We start from the raw sequence: 17,264 nt of genomic DNA, 5'->3' as shown, positions 1-17,264 counted from the left end.
ACCTGGTTGGATTTTGGATCGATTTATTACTTGACTTACATTGTACTTGTGGGTGTATACATCTACGCCTCTGACTGCTAGAGACTGTCAATGGGACTGCAAACAAACATACAGCGTACAGCGTAGATATTGATCGGCGGGTCGATCGATCGTCCTTCCCATGATTACTCGAACAGCACAAGATATTCAGCGAATTTATGCTACAGCTGGTGGCCACAATGACGAGACTAAAAGGGAACCCTAGACACCGCACTGCTCTCCGAGGGGACGCTATGAAAACACCCCGTTGGTGTCATAGCTCGTTGTCAAGACTGGCTCGTATTTTGCAGGATTCCAAGCTCGCCTCCGATGAGGAGGAAGCGTACATGCTAAACATTCCCGCTTTTCATGCCTACGGACTGTTGCCAACTCAGCCTCCCTGTAAATCTCCCAGAGAACAGGCATCCAGCGGAACAAGAGGTACGAACAGGACAGCCGGTACGAGTGATTCTTTTAGCCGCTCACTACCCTCTGATCGGACAACGGGCACCAGAAGAAATGGAAGGGATAGCAGTAGTTAAGCCAGCCAAAGTACCTCTCAAGATGATGTCTCCACCAAGATCTTAATGATTCGATGCTCCCTTTATATGAGTAATCAGATCTACATACTACAAGCAGATACAACAGGATCATGACTCGAAATGGTCATCATATGTTTGATTAATCTGTGAGACTATAACGCGGACAGCCTACCGAGCCCCAAGTGCCGCGCAACCAGGCGCAACGGGGCGCCCAAGCGCATTGTGACGACCACGAACGCTTCCCTTCCTGAGGAATTCACTGAGCTGAAGTGTGCCTGTGTTTCGGGATATGACCTATCGTTTAGCTGCATGGAAGTGTGGTGCAAGGGGCGACCAATCGGGCAATAGTACGGAATAAGCAGAATGACTTGCTGCAATGCTTCTATGAAGCTTGTCGGGGTTTCTCTTTTAAGTAAAGGTGTCTGGCGAGATTCCTGACAAGTATCTTGTGCAATGACTGAGTCTTTGCTCGTGAAGCCCGGAATGAGAATACTGTCACAAATTATCTGCGAGCTATGATAGCTTGAACTGTAATTATCCTCCAATGGTCTCTCTCAGGGAGTTGCTTGGTAACGTGATATTTTATGCGTTGCAAAATACGTGCATTATGTCTATTCTTGTTATCCTGCGAGCATAAAATATATCAACAGTGCTTATGTACTACCTCATGCGATACTGGCGCTAACCGACACAACCCCACACATATTCTTACATACTAACCTGACAGACTCCGTAGCAAACGCCAAATATCCATTTCTCATAACATCATATCTAAACATCTGTCTTAAGCTGATATCGGCAGCCGTTCAATGGTGCCGCTGCATGACGCCCCACAGTGTACCCACGATGACCGGTACCATGCACAACGCGACCGGATAGGAGAAGATATCCGCGGTATTATGGACGAGGCTAGTGCAAGCGTGATACTAGACTGTTCCGGACCTGCCATTTTCCAAACGATAGCCGACAGCCGACCGTGGTCTCACACGGGCAGCCGGCGAAGCTGCAACGTTGGCGAAATAAATTGAAGACGCCAGGTGGAGTCGATCTGCCGCTCGGATCCTGGGATTTGTGCTCACTCCCGGCGGGCAGGAAGTCTGGCGTAAGGCAAATTGGGAGACTGGATAAACTCATCCAGCTCAGCCCGGGCCGGTGATCATCGCTGCATGCCTACGACCGCCCAGGGGCCCGCCAGTGCCGCATTAGCTTTTGCACCAAGAACCCCCATGGCCAGCTGTGTTCGGCCTCGGTGCGTCGAAGGAGATCTAATAGACAGGATTGCGACAGGGGGTCGCGGATCCATGTACCACCTGCAGCGAGACCGGCTGTTAGCTTAAAGGGTTTCCGGGAATGTGATTGTGGATCAGATGCAGGAGACGTACAGGCCCAGAGGGCGTGGCAAGCCATGGTCCGCAGGGATGGTTCGTCGTCAGTCGACAGAGCAATGCCAAAGAGAATACTCAAGTTCTGGATCATGTTGTCCTACAGTGATAGAATCGTAAGCACTGACCCGTAGAAAGTTTAATGCTACCGACCTTTTTAATTTCGGCGTTAGCCGTGCTTTCACCTGGTAGGCCCAACGTCTGTATTTCAGATTCCTGGATCAGAACCTTCGCCATGCAGATGTGCTGGACAGCCATTGCTACTCCCCTAATTAGCTATTGCCGACCCGACACTCAGATCGACATACCATGTGAAGCGCTTGTGAACCATACTACCGGGAACGGTCTGCCGATGGCTGGATTGGGCGGCGAGAAATGCAGAGCTCGGAAACTGTCCGGTCGTTCTGCTTCCCATGCACAGATCTTCATCTTCAGGTCCTCTGCATCGAAAGGATCTATCGGGAGCGGACTGTCTCTGCCATAACAATAGTTTATTGTCTCCGCCAACAGCCAAATCGCCCGGTGCGTCCAGTCGCGGTCCGTTTCATACATACTTTCCGCCCATTTCTGCCGAAGATTATCCGTGAACGGGCTAATAGTTAGCCGGAGCGGGTTTCGATACGCCAGCGCAAACTGGATATCCTGCATGACAAACACCCAAAACGCAGCCTCAGCTAGACCGCCCGATGTGGCACAGTCGATGTGGGAGCCTATGTACACAGACCCTGCGAGAAGGTGCCGTTGTTGGTCGTTGGACGGATTATGAGCTAGCATCGACGTCAGCAACTATCCCCAGCTATCCCGGCCTATACAACACATACAGGAGATTTGCTCGAAGAGGCGAAGGATCACCGTAGCAGCCAGAAGCGTCTCGAGGTCGAGCTGGAAGCCCTTGTTCTCCAGACCCGGTAAAAGGATCGCGATGCATCGTTCATGGTATTCATCGGCGGCGTTGGGAGGCACCGAGTTCATCGAGTGAGAGAGGTGGCGAGCGGCGATGGCTAGACAGGCATATAGGAGAAGGGGACACGAAGGGGCTCGCTCTACCACGTCTACCGAGAAATGCCGTTCGTGATCACAGGCATCGAGCTGCCGATTGATTAGCTATTCCCCTCCGACTTGTTCTGTCCTCACGCAGAAGAATTTACCCATGCACCGAGAATGCTACGGAAGTGTCGCAGAAGGAAAGCTTCGTTGAAACTGCTCAATTTCTGACGATCGCTCAAGTCTCCTGGCGGCAAGAGGTCATATGAAGCGCTGGTGTATAGGTCTGGCTGAGACTGGGAGGCTGGGTCGGCCGGTCCTGTAATTGGGGGAGGGGGAAACGCTGCCATAGAGGTCGAGGATTGGCTTTCCGACATCTCACGTATATACGACGGGGGTTCGCCTACGGAGAGGACATTATAATCGGCCGCTGTGCGATCTGTCTCGTCCTCGAAGGCTACTGGCAAACCGTCAGCAGTGGGATAAAAGTCTCAGGCTGATAGACTAGACGTTTCTTTGTTGAAGAACAAACCTTCTATGGGGGTGTTCACCCAGACCTGGTCATCCGGAAAGGCCAGATCACTTTCGCCATAGCGAGGAGGGCCTCGCGGCCGTAATGATGGATTCTGACCGTGGCGAAATGTGACTTCTTCCGGCTTGGTAGGAGCCGGAATGCACTGTCTTCCCGATCGTTGACACCTCAGACACACTGTTCCGGTCTTATCACCTGGAGATTGATCTGATTAGGGTCGTGACATGAGAAATATGATGACAACAGCCCCCACAGCTGCCGGGGGCAAAGAGATAGGTTACACTTTAGATGGCGCTGACGACACGTAAGGCTATAAGGAAGCATCAGCAGGGTTAGACACACTGGGGGGAACAAGGGTAATGCGGATGCTAGCCTCACCATCCCCTCATCACGCTATCTTCTAGTCGGTCCGCGGCTGACGGGTACAACGACCATCAATGAACAAGAGCATCAACGTACTGGGCAGTGTATGAGAGTATAACGGAGCAGCAAAATTGAAAATTAGGAACAAGGTTACATAAACAATGGAAGAAGATACCGGAAGCCAGGAGAAATAACCCCGAAACAAGGGTGAGGAAGAGTTAACTAGCAAGCGGCTAAGCGATTGCGACGAGCAGATTAACGCTCGATGAGGCAATGCCCAACGGACAGATGGTTCGTGGAGTGTGGACGTTAGGACCGACCGAACCAACAATATGGATCAGTTAATCCAGATGGAGAAGGTGTAAGAGTGATATATCATTTCCTATCTAGCGGCAAAGACGCTTCGAGCGCTTGCTACCATTCAGATTAAACAGCCTTCAATGGGATTGCTTTTTTGGAGCGGGAGGAAAGGCCGTTTCAGACCCGACACACAGCAAGGGCGTGGGACAGTTCACCCACTTCTGCGAGGTTAACCACCTTCTTCAAACGGCTTAGGTATGTTACCCGGTAACTCGAGCATGCGGAGCTGAGGGACGTCTCTGGTGCAGCCTCTTTAGGACCTAACACCGCCGATTGACCCAGGTGTCTGATCCCTTCCACATGTAGAAAGGGCCATCAGAGTTAAGATGGGATGCAAGGCTCTGCATTTCCGTTAAGGATATTCCGAGGCGTTAGTAGAAATCCCCGGGAGGGCAGTTCGAACCCTTTCAACTGTGGGCTGTCGTTACATGTTAGTGGACACGCCGTCTTTTTGGGACCTTGTTGGACCCGACGGGCTGTATCCTGGCATATCCAGTATAAACAATCTCGGCATTAGTTAAACTCCCTATGCATACTAGTCATAGCTGTACGCACGCCAGTTTCAGTGGAGATCTGGAAGTTTGGGCCACCGCTCCCGTCTCGCATTTGGGTTAGTGATCCAATAACGCTGATCGCTTGATGGACTTCCAATCAGGATGGGAACTGTCACCTTGGCTGGAAGAGGGCCCCGTCGAAAATTGAGTGCTAAACTTAATGTTTATCTGGCCGCGTTTATGTTTTGCCACTGGCGGCCCTCCCAGGACCCAGAACATGTGCATGGCAGGAGCCGTGTGGCGAATCTCACAACGTGAGAACTAAATCAAGGAGATCCGCAAGGAGGTCTCATGTCCAGCACAGCCAGGGACCGGACAGTCCCTACCTGGAGTCTTCAGTCGACGTGCTCTCGGGATATACGGTCCACGTTACGCCAACCGACCCAAGAACCATCACGGAACTGAACAGGAGATGTTCCCGCTAGTATCGTGACCGTATTCGAGCATCTAGGTCCTTCCGGGACGACCAAGTCGAGGTTGCTGGAGAATACGCTGAGGCATCATACACAGGGAGAGCTGAATAATTAGGCGAATTCTAGATCATGCATGGAGCATTACAAACGAGGTCACTCTGTAACCCATTCGCGGGGGTCAGGTTCGGCAGGGATGTCAAAACCCTAGCCGATGATCGATTGCGGGAGCAGCCTTGCCCAATTCGGGCAGGTCTAAACAATATTTGAGTGAGCTGTGATGGGTCCGGCATTGTCAAAAGTCCCGCCGGAGCCAAAGAATGAACGGCTTGCTTGCATAGACAGGGTCCACCGGGGCGAGCATCGTTATTATTCAGTGGGAGTTGGATTGGATGAGGGCGGCGGAAACAGAACGACGTGGACTCCGTCCGCTATACACTTGGCCGAAAAGAGTAAGTGTAGAATCCACGCTGACTCAGCGGAATTGATCCGGCCGGGTCACGTGCTCATCTCGTATTGGACTAGCCGCATCGGTCCATCTCTCACGACTTCAACTTCCACTCTTCCCGTATACTCTCTCCCACATCTCCCCTTCGACTGTGTTTGTCCCTCAATCCCCAGTCGCGTAACCTCCATAAGTTGGAGTACCATCGCTTGATGTTAGCTAGATCCCTTCGCCCAGGCCTCAATCGGCCTGATGCAACGGATATCAACGATTCGCAGACAAACTGGTAAACAAGCAGGTATAGAGCATTTCGTATCTCGAGTAGAGTCCTTCTGGCCCTACATCATCTGACGCGACATAGCATACGTCTAAGCATGTCCTTAAACCGGGTTTCCTATCTGGAGTCCTGGATCCGCAGTCCGGCAGCCTTCCGCCGTCATGACGTCGAGTCAGATAACTCCGACGAGGCATATCAAGATCTACCCGAGGACTCTTTATCTTCTTCGTATCAATCAGCTTTCGGCCCACCCTCTGTCAGCCACCGTCTCAACTTCAATCCATACGCGGGCCCCGGCTGGGGCCAGGCCTCTGCAGAGGGCGCCGAATATGACAGGATTTCTATTTCGTCCTCGGCTAGTAGACATCCCCAGCATAGAAATGACGAGCAGGAAGCTCCAGGTCGACATTTTGCTGACAAGCTGCGTGAATGGACCGCCTTGGACACCACGGGAGCGTTTGAGGTAACCCCTACCAAGCGGATCAGTATTTCCTCCATTCCTCCCCGGATGTCACCATACTCATCTCTCCACAGCTCAAGTATGTATCGCGGTCATCTACTGCTTTCTGTCCGCCGGGATCGTATTCGGCTTTGCAGCCCTAAAGCCCGTCCTCATCGCTGAGGGCATCTATCGCCAACTGTGCCCACCCAACAGCCACGAGGACGTGTGCTACAGCCAGCAACTGCAGTAAGCATCGTCGACCCGTGACCCAAGACTCGACCGACTAAACAACTCCGCCAGCCTCAACCTCATGTTCACCATCGCCGCTGTCGCAACGAACGTCGCAGCTCTCCCCGTTGGGGCCATCCTGGACACCCACGGTCCGCGCGTGTGCGGTGTTATCGGAAGTCTCAGCCTGATCGTGGGCACCCTGCTCTTCGGCCTCGCTAGCCGGCTGCCGTTCGATGCGTACATCCCCGGATACCTCTTCCTCTCACTCGGCGGGCCGTTCGTCTTCATCTCGTCCTTCCACCTCTCCAACACGTTCCCAGCGCGCTCCGGGCTCATCCTCTCCCTTCTGACCGGCGCCTTCGACGCCTCGAGCGCCATCTTCCTCCTCTTCCGGCTCATCAACGAAGCCACCCACGGCGGCTTCACGACCCCGACCTTCTTCGCCATCTACCTCCTGGTGCCGCTCTTCATCCTCACCGCGCAGCTCTCCCTCATGCCTGCCACCTCCTACAAAACCGCCGGCGAGCTCGTCCAGCAAGCCCAAGCCCACATCACCGCCGACGCGCACGACCGCATCGACGACTCCATCGCCGACACCGACGAACGCGACCACCGCCGCGCCCACCGCCACCACGTCATCTCGCAGATCCACGATCTCCTCAGTGACGTCGACGTCGACTCCGACTCCGACTCCATCCTCGCCACCACGATCCGCCGACCTCCCAAAACACAACCACGCCCACATCCATCGACGACGACAACAGCCCCGTCCATCCCCCGCGACGGCATCTGGGGCGTCCTACACGGCCAATCGGCCCTCACGCAGATCCGCACACCCTGGTTCCTCCTCATCACGCTCTTTACAATCCTCCAGATGCTCCGCATCAACTATTTCGTCGCCACTCTCCGCCAACAATACACCATCCTCCTCTCGTCCCCGGAGCGCGCCGCAACTCTCAACGCCGTCTTCGACATCCTCCTCCCCGTCGGCGGGCTCCTCGCCGTGCCCCTCATCGGGACCATCCTCGACACGACGTCTATGCCCGTTGTGCTTTTCGTCCTCGTCGCCGTGGCGACCCTCATCGGCGCACTCGGCTGCATCCGCCACAGCCTGGCCGCCGGGTACGCGAACGTCGTGCTGTTCGTGCTGTACCGGCCGTTCTATTACACCGCAGTGTCGGACTACGCGGCCAAGGTGTTCGGGTTCCGCACGTTCGGGAAGGTGTATGGGCTGATTATCTGCTTGGCGGGCGTGGGTAATTTCGCACAGACGGCGCTCGATGCGCTCACGTTCCGGGCGTTTGCGAGGGATCCAGTCCCGGTGAATGTGCTCTTGACCGTCGTTACGTTCGTGGTTGGCGTGGTTCTCGTTGGGTTTGTTTGGTCGAGGGGGCAGACGTGGGCCCGTGCCGGAGATGCTGCCGGGGCATTGGGTGACGAGGGCCAAGTTGAGGGTGTTGTGGCGCGGGACTGGGAGCGAGAACCTCTTGTTCCGGGGGGAGGTTCACAGACTGTTTCCGGACCGTATGGGAGTGTGGCGCCGGAGCGGGATCAGTGATGTATATTAAGCATGGCCTATGATGGAATGGATGTAATGAAAGGCTTCGTTGATATGGCTGGTATATGCATTGTGTATGATATGAACAAATGTAGTTTAGATGACGGTAGTGGACCGACCCATGCGTATGATAATGATATGAAGACAACAACACCCCAACGCGAAGCTCCGGAAGCCACGTACCCCATCGCTTACAAAGGGACCCCAGACCAGAAGAAAATAGAAAGACACAAAAGGAAACCCATCATGACAGTCGTGATTCATACGCGGCCGGCCTGTTCGCCTGCCTGCAACAGACCAACTTTTATCCCATGCGACAGCAAAGTCCAAGCGGGAACAGAACGGAGCCAGAGGGAAGACATTAAGACAGAGCGGCGGCATACTATCGAGGAAGTGCGTAGATCGTCGTCATCGGACAAATGATCGTCCCACTTCGGACCATAAATTTTGGCCAGGCTGGTCACAGGCAATATCCCACCAAAGAATCGTGCCCAGAATGGCACGCAACTGCGGCCAAGTAGTGACATTGTTTTCCCGGGCAACCTGACGCAGTGTGTTGACATACCACGCTCGCTCCGGGCTATTCTCGGCCGCAATTCCGCCTAGCATAAGTACCCAGAGAAGCGTAATGCGTGCCTGGGGATGGGACCAGACGGGGTTAATATGGAAGATCTGGAATACCCCCTTGATCAGGGTGGCGAGTTGCGCGAGCGGCGTACTTTGAGCCGGGAGGGGCAGAATTACCCCGACGCTGAAGATGAGACCGGCAAGACGGCACGTCTCGTAGATAATTCCCTGGCCATGATAACCAGTAAAGCCGTCGATTTGACTGGCCGCCGGGATGGATAGAACGGTGTAGTGGACCAGGTTCCGTTGGTCGGCAAGCAGAGCCTCGTCCAGCTTCAGCGAACTCTTCTGCAGGTGACCGTTGACGATACTCGTGTAAACGTTCATGGCGTGGTAGACGTTGATCAGCTCCGAGGTGAGGCCTATTTGTCTTAAATGGCCGTAGCGATGTTCCGCTTCCATCGGGGTGTATCCGAGGAGCTCGTGCATTGATAGTTTCTTTCGGCTCTCGCACAGGGGGTAGAATGTAAACATCGGGGGAGTGAGATAGGTGGACGCGGTGATGATATCCGACCTGCACGGAGTAGACGTCAGCGCTGAACCCGATTTGGGGATGAACACGACTTACAAACATAGGACAGGTGCCAAGCCTGGAAGGGTGATATTGTCCAGCCCTCCACGCAAGCCGATGATTTGGATCAGACCTTGGATGTGGACCAGATTGGGAGGAAGACTGCCGTAGACGTCGAGCCATTGCAATCGCCGCATCGGTGCGGTAAACGGAGTGGTCCGATGTCGTCGTTGGTCGTTATCATCGGCAATATTGTGGGCCATGCACATGACGCTAAGAATGACGGTATCGGAGATGGCGCGATTGGGATCTCGTACTTCCCGATTGATCATTTTGATCGTCTCAAACTCGACCAGCTGAAGAAGTTGCTGGTCACGGGGACGAAAAGCGCCTTCGGGAATCCAGCGATTGACCCATTGCACCCGTTGGTGGGACAAAGAACCGAACAAGAACGCCGTGAAAAGGGTCGGATCGCTCAACGAGAGGGGGAACCAATTAGACGTCGCGAGGTCATCAGATCCGCTCGCAGAGCTCGGGGTTAGGTGTGGCCATAAGACTTGCAGACCTGGAGGCGGTCAGCACGGGGAAAGGACGAGGATTCGTTTCAACGTACAATAACTTTCGCAGGCATGGACGACCTCGGGCGAGAACCGAGCGGGATAGGTATGGAAGGGGTCAAGCACACTGCCGCCGATGGATTCAATGTAGTCTCCGGACGTGACCGGAACCGCGCTGTCGGAACTGCTGTCGGAATCTTCACCGGGCCAGCTAGAGCCACCGTCGAGCCTCTTCACGGGCGGTTCATGTTGCAAGGGGACAATCACCGACTGGGTCTGCCGCGATAAAGGCCGGGTGGGGATGAGCCCGTTGGAGGATTCGGGGGAAGGCGGCGAAGAGGTGTGAGATGGCGAGGACGAGGCGAATAGGTTTTCATCCGTGTCAAGTTCCGGAGGTTGCGAGTCGTCAAGGATCTTTTCACCAACCGGTTGCGATTGATCGTCGGGAAGGGGGTCGGAGACGCTGGCAGAGCGATCTTTGGTCTGATCGGATATCCATCGGCCGACATGAGCTCGCACCATGCGCTGGATGTTGATCCGCTCGTCATCAGTGGAAGGTCGGGCGTTGATGAAGTAGATTTCATCCTTCTGGCGCCCGCGGCGGCCGTTTCCTGGAGGCATTTGCACCTATGCGAGGAGGACTTGACCCATCAAGCGCGACGGCAAGTATTTCGATACGGGAGAGCAGTGACGGAGGGAAGAGTGACCTGCAGGAGCAGCATCCTGCAGGGGAGGAGTTGAGCTTATGCAAGACTCAGGCAATCGCAAGGCTGAGGAAGAATTGGTTGATCGAGACTGGGCAGCTCAGATGACGCCGGTGGCAGACCCGTGGGTGGGCTCAACCAAATGTGTGCGCGCCACAGAGGGGAGACGAGGACCCACCGAATCGGAAAGGTGGGATTGTTGGAGGGAGGTAGATGGGGGATAGGAGAGAGTAGAAGAGGGGGAAGAGAGAGGAAGAGGAATGAGGCAGAGGGAAGAGGAGAAGAGGTGGAGGCGGAGGAGAAGGAAGAGGAGGAGTGGATGGAGAGAGTGAGAGAGATAGAGAGCGAGTCCCGTGACTTCGGGTCCCGTGCAGATCGACCCAAAATGACAGCCATCAACAGACTTCACTAGTCGTCTCCATCCATGGCTCCCTCCCCCCGTCAGAGACCCTTTTCGCTTCATTTTTGCCAGAATATGACAGATCCAAAAGGGTGAACCCAATCCCGCGGGTCAAACCCCTAGTTCCGCTGACTATCATTCGCTCCCCCTGCACGCCGTGATCTATCCATCCTCCCGGCAGACTCTGATGGGCCCACCACCGATGGCAAACCCCGATTCTTGTCTTCTGACATAGATTGATAGATTGATGCCATTTCTGCAGGCTCGATCAGCCCATACCTCCTGGATTTCAGCCTCTCCAACGGATGGCATTTTGTCCCATTCATTCCCCTGAACTCGGAGGAAATGGACTATTCGAGGCTAGGCCTATGGGGCGCCGCACGGACTTGAGCTCCCCATACTCTCTTAGGAACCGATTGCAGCCTTCGTACCGAAATGGCCGTCACCAGCCAATCATCCCTGTCGAGAGGAGAAAACGGTCCAGAAATTGGGTGATCAGCGGCGCATTTGGCCATCCAGCCCTTTCCACCATTGCCGATTGGGCACATCAGTATTAACCCCGTACGAATACTGCGCACTGCGTACAGCCGACGTGTTTCTCTCAGTGTCATCTACGAGATCTACCCTCGATCGGCAATCTGAGGCATGATTTTCCTCGCATTCGACTACGTTCTCTGGGAACCAACATCCGCATTCTAATCCAGTTCAATCAGGGGGTATTTACCGCCCTCACCACTGGGCGAATCCCAATACACCTCCAGCGCCCGTTCCACTACAGCCATGTACCCCAGCACCTTCTCCTCCTGCCACCGGCGACCAACCACCTGCACCGCGGTCGGAAGTCCGGCCATCTTCACGGCGTCGTAATGCATCCACGCGCCCTTTGCAATCGCATGGTTCGCTCCCAGATGCTTGAGCATCTTCTTGTACGGCATCGCCAGTGCATCCTTCTTGGGATCCACGTGCGACACCGGTAGTACACCGGCCGTGTAGTCCAGCACGTTCCACAGGAACGTGTAGCCGCACGAGGAGACCGCATCGCGCATGGCCTTGTGCGGCAGTGCAGGCGTCGCGTTCACGGGACTCAGGATGAAGTCATACTGCTGCGACTCGCTGTCCCACCAGGCGTGCCACGTGGCACGGAAGGCCTCACGCTGGGCCACCAGCTTCCACAACTCGGCCGAGGACTTGTGCGAAAAGGTGCGGATCAGAGCCGCCCATTTTGAGTCGCGGCGGATGTACCGCACGTACAAATAGTAGAGATAGCGGAGGGGACTGGGGAGGTTGCAGATGCGCGTCAGCTGCTCCGCTCCGGGGTCGGAGGGCTCGAAGCTGTAACGGTGCGAGTTGAAGGTAACACAGCCGTCCGAATTGAGGAGCTGGGAACCGAGGTGCAGCCCTTTGAAGGGGTCGGCGTTAGCGGGAGGGCTGATTTCTACAACCTCGTGGCCGGCAGCCTTGAGGGCGCGCACTGTGGTGGACAGAGAGCGAGCAATTGCTGGGGTGGGAGGGACGACACCTAATTGAGGTTAGCTGCAGGCCGTCTGCAGGCCACGAATGTGGTCGGATGGGCGGCATACCGTCGGTAGACATCAGCCCAATACGTAGCTTCTTGCTCTGCACCTCGGCCTCTTGGTCTTCACGCCAGCTGATGGGATGGACGGTGCAGTCGTACTTCCAAGGCTGCATGCTGATGATGGCCTTGGTGAAGTAGGTGAGGTCGTTGAGGGTACGAGCCATGGGAGAGAAAACACTGGCAACACCCTCCTGCCCCGCCATACTGGTGCTGACACCAGCCTTGGGCCATCGGCCCGTACTGCAACGAAGCGAGTAGATACCGCTCCAGGCGGCGGGGACGCGGACGGAGCCCGCAACATCAGAGCCAATACCAATGCGGCCACCCAGGGCCAGGAGAGCACCCTCACCACCGGTTGAGCCACCGGGGGAGTACTCGGGAACATGGGGGTTGAGACAACGGCCCCAGAGACCGTTTGCCGACTCAAACGAGAGCAGGGTGACCGGCAAGGCGGTCTTTGCGTAGGGGACAGCACCTAAACGAAGGGTCAGACGGCTGGTGTACGTGATGGACTGACGATTGTCCTACCGGCATCCTTGAGAAGTTTGACCATCGGACCATCAGTGGCAGCGGGTTTCTTGGACATGCGTGCATAACCGACCGAAACGTCGAATCCCTTCACCTGGACGGAATCCTTCAGGGAGACCGGCACACCAGCCAGAGGACCCTTCAGGTTGACATCGGACTGCACCCAGGACTCCGCTTCTGGAAGGAGCAATTCCGTGACGCAGTTGGTCTTCTCTTGGGCCTTCACAGCGACCTTGCCGTATGTGCGGAGAACATCGGTAGCCGACAGGGAGGAGTCGTGCACCCCGCTCACCAAATCTTCGATGGATTTGTTAATGACAGACTTGTCAAAAGCTGTAAACGAGGTGTGGTATGCGGCGGGAAGGGAAGCGAAACGGTGAGCCCGTTCCCTTCTCTTGGAGTTCCTAAGATGGACTCTTAGCTTCGGACAGTACTCCGAAGTAAACAAGAGTGAGGAAGGGGTGAAGTCGAGGGGCTAGAGATAAATGACAGGGGCCGGGACATACCGCACACTCTTGTAGGTGAAATAATCAAACGGAGGAAGCATTCTGGCGAGGACCACAAGCAGGAGACGGACAGGAGGAAGGGAGGAGGTTGAGGGCGCAGGGAGTTGGACCGCCTTTTATTGCGGGGAAGGACGGAGACCACGTGCGGAGAAGCGATAAGACCCGCTGATAAGCGCGCGGAGATCCGACGCGGCCGTCTCGAAGAGTACGGAGATCGGTAGTTATAGGGATGGTAGAGTGAGCGAGAACTATTGAGCTATAAGAACGGATTTCTACCCTGTACCTAAAACAGGTCATCCATAGTCATAAAGCTCACTCCCGATCGCAGAGCTGTATATAATGCACGTGACTCTAGCGATAACAATACCCAATACGGCAGGTCCATGCGCGGATGAGGACCACGATTGATTCTCCCTACAGTCCTTCATCTATCCCTGTATCGACAGACATGGTAGACATGTACACAACCCCTGATGATACTCCCATCTGATGAGCCTCGTATCATTATGTGCAGAACCGTTCTTCCTGCTAGTTTGGCTGAACCGGAGCCATCTATCTGTTTTCTCCCGACCTTGATACTATGTACATTGATATTATGAGAGACAGCAAACCCTCGATCACTCTTTCGTTGGCTTCAATGCTTCTTCTGAGGGCTTGGTTTCCCGGCCCCAATTATGCGTCCCAAACCACCAGAGCACAATAACCACCGCGACAACCGTCACAAGGATGCCGATCGCGAGCATCACGCAGCACACGACATGCCGCTTCTTCTTGCGTCGTTCTGCTTTAATCCACTCATCCCTAACATTGCATCAGTAGGCTATCTCCCCGGAAATGCGTCTCCGCAGATGGGATGTACGCACGAAAACAATAACGTCTCGGAGGAACTGAGTTGCGCCTTCGCCTCTTCGTCTAGGTGGATGGCACGGGAAAAGCGACGCCAAAAAGCGGGGTCTCGAACAAGGGCCATGACTTCCTTATCGGCGGTGATACATAAAGACAGGGGCTTTTCGGTTGTGTACGGGGTCGGGTGACTGGAGGGTGCAGAATTAAACGTTACAGCGGGATGTGTTCGTCGCCGCAGTTATAAGGTATCAAGATATAAGGGATAATATAAACGAGAGAAAAGAATGATTTATCCTGAACCGGACGGCATAAACGACTATCACAGCACAAAACACAAAGCGAGACCGAATACTGACACTGACAGGCGCATTGACGACGACAACGAGCTGAAAGTTTCTCTGATACCCCCTCGGGAAATCGGGCCAGATAAAAGAACTGCTGGCCCGTTGTGTAACAGACAACCCCATTCATGCCGTTGAGAGCTGTGTGCATTCCAGCCAGCAGTGGGAATGCATGCCAGGATCTCCGTCCATTCCTGGATCGACGACCGGTTCCCAATCCCGGGGTCTGCCTTCAGCGTTGCTACGTGTAACCTAGCTTAAACTGGATCAGCTATGACTGCAGTGGATAAGAATTGTAACTGGGTGGTATGCAGATTAATCAAGCCTCCAGAAGCCGGTGAGAGCGTTCCCCCTTGCTCGGCCGCGGTGAGGGATTTTGCAGAGCGAAGTAGGCTTTCACTTTGTTATGACCTATAAATAGTGAATTTTATGTTTGTTGTGACTTTGCATCTTGTTTTCTGATGTTGGGGAAATTGATGCTGCTCGGGCCATTTTGCATCAGAGGTACGTAACTATGGTAGACTGGATTCACTCAGCGCCAGAACGAGGCGGAACGGCATCATGACACAACCCACTGCAAAAGATTTTACAAACTTTGATGTGCTCCAGAACACCTTGGGCCCTAAATTTTATTTTATTTGGATGCTCCCTGGCACGAACCACTGTCGTTCCGGAGGTATTCCTATGGTTTGTAGGAGATAAATTTGTCAGTGCTTCCATATTCGATGAATACTGCTCTAACACCGATAAGCAAGACACTCTTTCTCCTGTAAGGATTTTTAGAAAAATCCCCTCGTTTTCTAAATGGGAGCCAGTTGCAAATGCTCATGTGATACAGTGCTCAGGTCAGCTGGTCGGCAGAAATGTATGGAAGGGCTGATGCTTCCCATGTACCGGCGGTGCTGGATTGGTTGAGAACGTCTGAATTCTGATAGTATAACATCTGGTTTCCCATCTTAAAGAAACAAGGAGTTAAAGAATTGCCAGCACATGTGTCTTCACATTTCGCAAAGTCTCATGACTTTGTTAGATCATCCAGTCCTAGAGTCGACAGTGAATCCAACCATAGATCCACTGATTCCTTTTCTAAGTTCCATTTCTTTTCACATAGTTAGGTCAGTAACGTAACTAAGAGATGGATCTAGGATTCTCTATCCTTGGATGGTACGCTGGCTCACATCTTGACCATTACTGCGTATTATATCTGGGAATTTACCTAAAGGAGCTCACCGATAGACCCTCTGAATAACGCTGCAGATTGAGTAGATGATGCAAAGAACTGACACCTTACGCGTCGGCATCGGCCTCGCGGCTACCTACGTACATCCTGATCGATGGCAATCTCGATACATTGCAAGAATCGCGTAGCGACTCCACCATATAGGCCCGCATATCATGGTATAATCCAGAGGTCTACATATAGGCGTCCGTGACGCTTGACAGAATTTTCTGAGTGACGAGAATAGACGCACCACATTCACTACGCAGAATCGTGATATTATTCTGGGCCAAAACAGCTCATTGAAGAGATTGGGGAGCATCCAATTATAGTTGCATCCTGCTTAAATACGACGGAGCAAGTTATAGTCACCCCGGATCATTCGAACATTAACAGTACACATCAACCATACGCAGGAGAATGAAAATTCCTCTCATTCATCCAAGGTTTTTGTCCGGGATGGATCACGGTTCCTATGTAGCGACATACGAGGCATGTCCAGTCCTCTGGCTCTTTCCCTACCGGCCTTTGGATACATCCAGTATATGGGCTCATCATGATAGCCGTCATTGACCATACACCATCATAGTGACTTCCTAACAGAGTTTGAAAAATTTTTTTCCAGGGATATATACCCTCTCGCCTGCCCCAAAGCACCGAGCTACTCCCACTCTCACCCACACTCTCCTGCTCTCCCATCAGACTCCAAGCTTGCATACCAATATGAAGCTTACTATCTTGACAACGATCCTCTGCAGCACTGGTGTGCTAGCAGCCGCTGTCTCACAAGAGCCAGCGGTGAATGCCAGCACCACCAGCTGGAAGTGGTGCAAGGCCAACATCTGGGTAAGTGCATGCACTGGCATGGGAGTGATAACATCCCTGACATCGCCTAGTGCCACAGCGACGACGACTGTGTGGGGATGGACTGCGGCCAAAAATATGTACGTGTTATTGATCCTAGCTTGCTCCAGACGCATCTAACCTATGTCTCCCAGGCGTGCCACTGCGGCACATTCTGGTGGCCACGTAGCTGCTGGACAGTGAGTATAGCCTAACTGGTCTTTATGTGACTTGACTGCTTTGGCAGACAACTGACTGATGCTGCAGTACAATGTCTCTGCCCACAGCACGATGGTGGGAAACGTTGAGCCGTTGACGATCGGCTCAATGTACGAGAATGGTTCCGAAGTGGACCATTAGGTGCTTTTGCTTTTGCTTTTGAGAGAGGAGGGAGAAGGGTGGAGGATGGAAAAGTTTTGCTAGCTCTTGCTTTGCTTTTGTGTGGTGTACAGGGTCCCCCACTGTTAGATGAAGAGGCATGTCTTTGTATTTAGCTATCAATGTGCCT

The 17,264-nt window shown here is 53.7% G+C and overlaps 7 protein-coding genes across 7 annotated transcripts; 2 read left to right on the top strand and 5 right to left on the bottom strand.

The window, feature by feature from the left end:
• Window positions 1–1,169: 1,169 nt before the first annotated feature.
• BDV59DRAFT_208372 (Zn(II)2Cys6 transcription factor) lies at window positions 1,170–3,782 on the bottom strand (the record flags this gene model as incomplete). Its single annotated transcript, XM_073695192.1, has 8 exons — window positions 1,170–1,870; window positions 1,943–2,042; window positions 2,096–2,202; window positions 2,251–2,709; window positions 2,764–3,031; window positions 3,091–3,386; window positions 3,459–3,653; window positions 3,740–3,782. The coding sequence occupies 8 exons, from the start codon at window positions 3,780–3,782 to the stop codon at window positions 1,731–1,733; spliced, it is 1,608 nt and encodes a 535-aa protein (XP_073552266.1). The 3' UTR covers window positions 1,170–1,730.
• Window positions 3,783–5,964: 2,182 nt separating this feature from the next.
• On the top strand, window positions 5,965–8,098 carry BDV59DRAFT_197792 (putative MFS transporter Fmp42; the record flags this gene model as incomplete). The annotated part of the gene is made up of 3 exons (XM_073693010.1): window positions 5,965–6,352; window positions 6,402–6,555; window positions 6,610–8,098. The coding sequence occupies 3 exons, from the start codon at window positions 5,965–5,967 to the stop codon at window positions 8,096–8,098; spliced, it is 2,031 nt and encodes a 676-aa protein (XP_073552265.1).
• A 48-nt stretch (window positions 8,099–8,146) lies between these two features.
• On the bottom strand, window positions 8,147–8,578 carry BDV59DRAFT_45417 (uncharacterized protein). The gene has a single exon (XM_073696428.1). The coding sequence runs from the start codon at window positions 8,477–8,479 to the stop codon at window positions 8,195–8,197; it is 285 nt and encodes a 94-aa protein (XP_073552264.1). The 5' UTR covers window positions 8,480–8,578; the 3' UTR covers window positions 8,147–8,194.
• On the bottom strand, window positions 8,397–10,505 carry BDV59DRAFT_45345 (uncharacterized protein). Its single transcript, XM_073696427.1, has 3 exons — window positions 9,850–10,505; window positions 9,294–9,801; window positions 8,397–9,239 (listed from the first exon to the last, which is right to left on the bottom strand). The coding sequence occupies exons 1-3, from the start codon at window positions 10,412–10,414 to the stop codon at window positions 8,507–8,509; spliced, it is 1,806 nt and encodes a 601-aa protein (XP_073552263.1). The 5' UTR covers window positions 10,415–10,505; the 3' UTR covers window positions 8,397–8,506.
• Window positions 10,506–11,456: 951 nt separating this feature from the next.
• BDV59DRAFT_167842 (putative acetamidase) lies at window positions 11,457–13,575 on the bottom strand. Its single transcript, XM_073687988.1, has 4 exons — window positions 13,508–13,575; window positions 13,002–13,405; window positions 12,478–12,948; window positions 11,457–12,416 (listed from the first exon to the last, which is right to left on the bottom strand). The coding sequence occupies exons 1-4, from the start codon at window positions 13,546–13,548 to the stop codon at window positions 11,593–11,595; spliced, it is 1,740 nt and encodes a 579-aa protein (XP_073552262.1). The 5' UTR covers window positions 13,549–13,575; the 3' UTR covers window positions 11,457–11,592.
• Window positions 13,576–14,124: 549 nt separating this feature from the next.
• BDV59DRAFT_197789 (uncharacterized protein) lies at window positions 14,125–14,477 on the bottom strand (the record flags this gene model as incomplete). The annotated part of the gene is made up of 2 exons (XM_073693009.1): window positions 14,125–14,308; window positions 14,371–14,477. 2 exons carry the CDS (start codon window positions 14,475–14,477, stop codon window positions 14,125–14,127), a joined length of 291 nt encoding a protein of 96 aa, XP_073552261.1.
• A 2,159-nt stretch (window positions 14,478–16,636) lies between these two features.
• Window positions 16,637–17,116, top strand: BDV59DRAFT_197788 (uncharacterized protein; the record flags this gene model as incomplete). Its single annotated transcript, XM_073693008.1, has 4 exons — window positions 16,637–16,759; window positions 16,810–16,857; window positions 16,912–16,956; window positions 17,024–17,116. 4 exons carry the CDS (start codon window positions 16,637–16,639, stop codon window positions 17,114–17,116), a joined length of 309 nt encoding a protein of 102 aa, XP_073552260.1.
• Between the last annotated feature and the right edge of the window lie 148 nt (window positions 17,117–17,264).

The sequence above is a fragment of the Aspergillus ambiguus genome (assembly GCF_047715705.1).
Source record: "Aspergillus ambiguus strain CBS 117.58 unplaced genomic scaffold BDV59scaffold_2, whole genome shotgun sequence".
Classification (NCBI taxonomy): Eukaryota; Fungi; Ascomycota; class Eurotiomycetes; order Eurotiales; family Aspergillaceae; genus Aspergillus; species Aspergillus ambiguus.
Note: the sequence above shows the minus strand (reverse complement) of the source record. Positions and strands in the feature narration are given on the sequence as shown.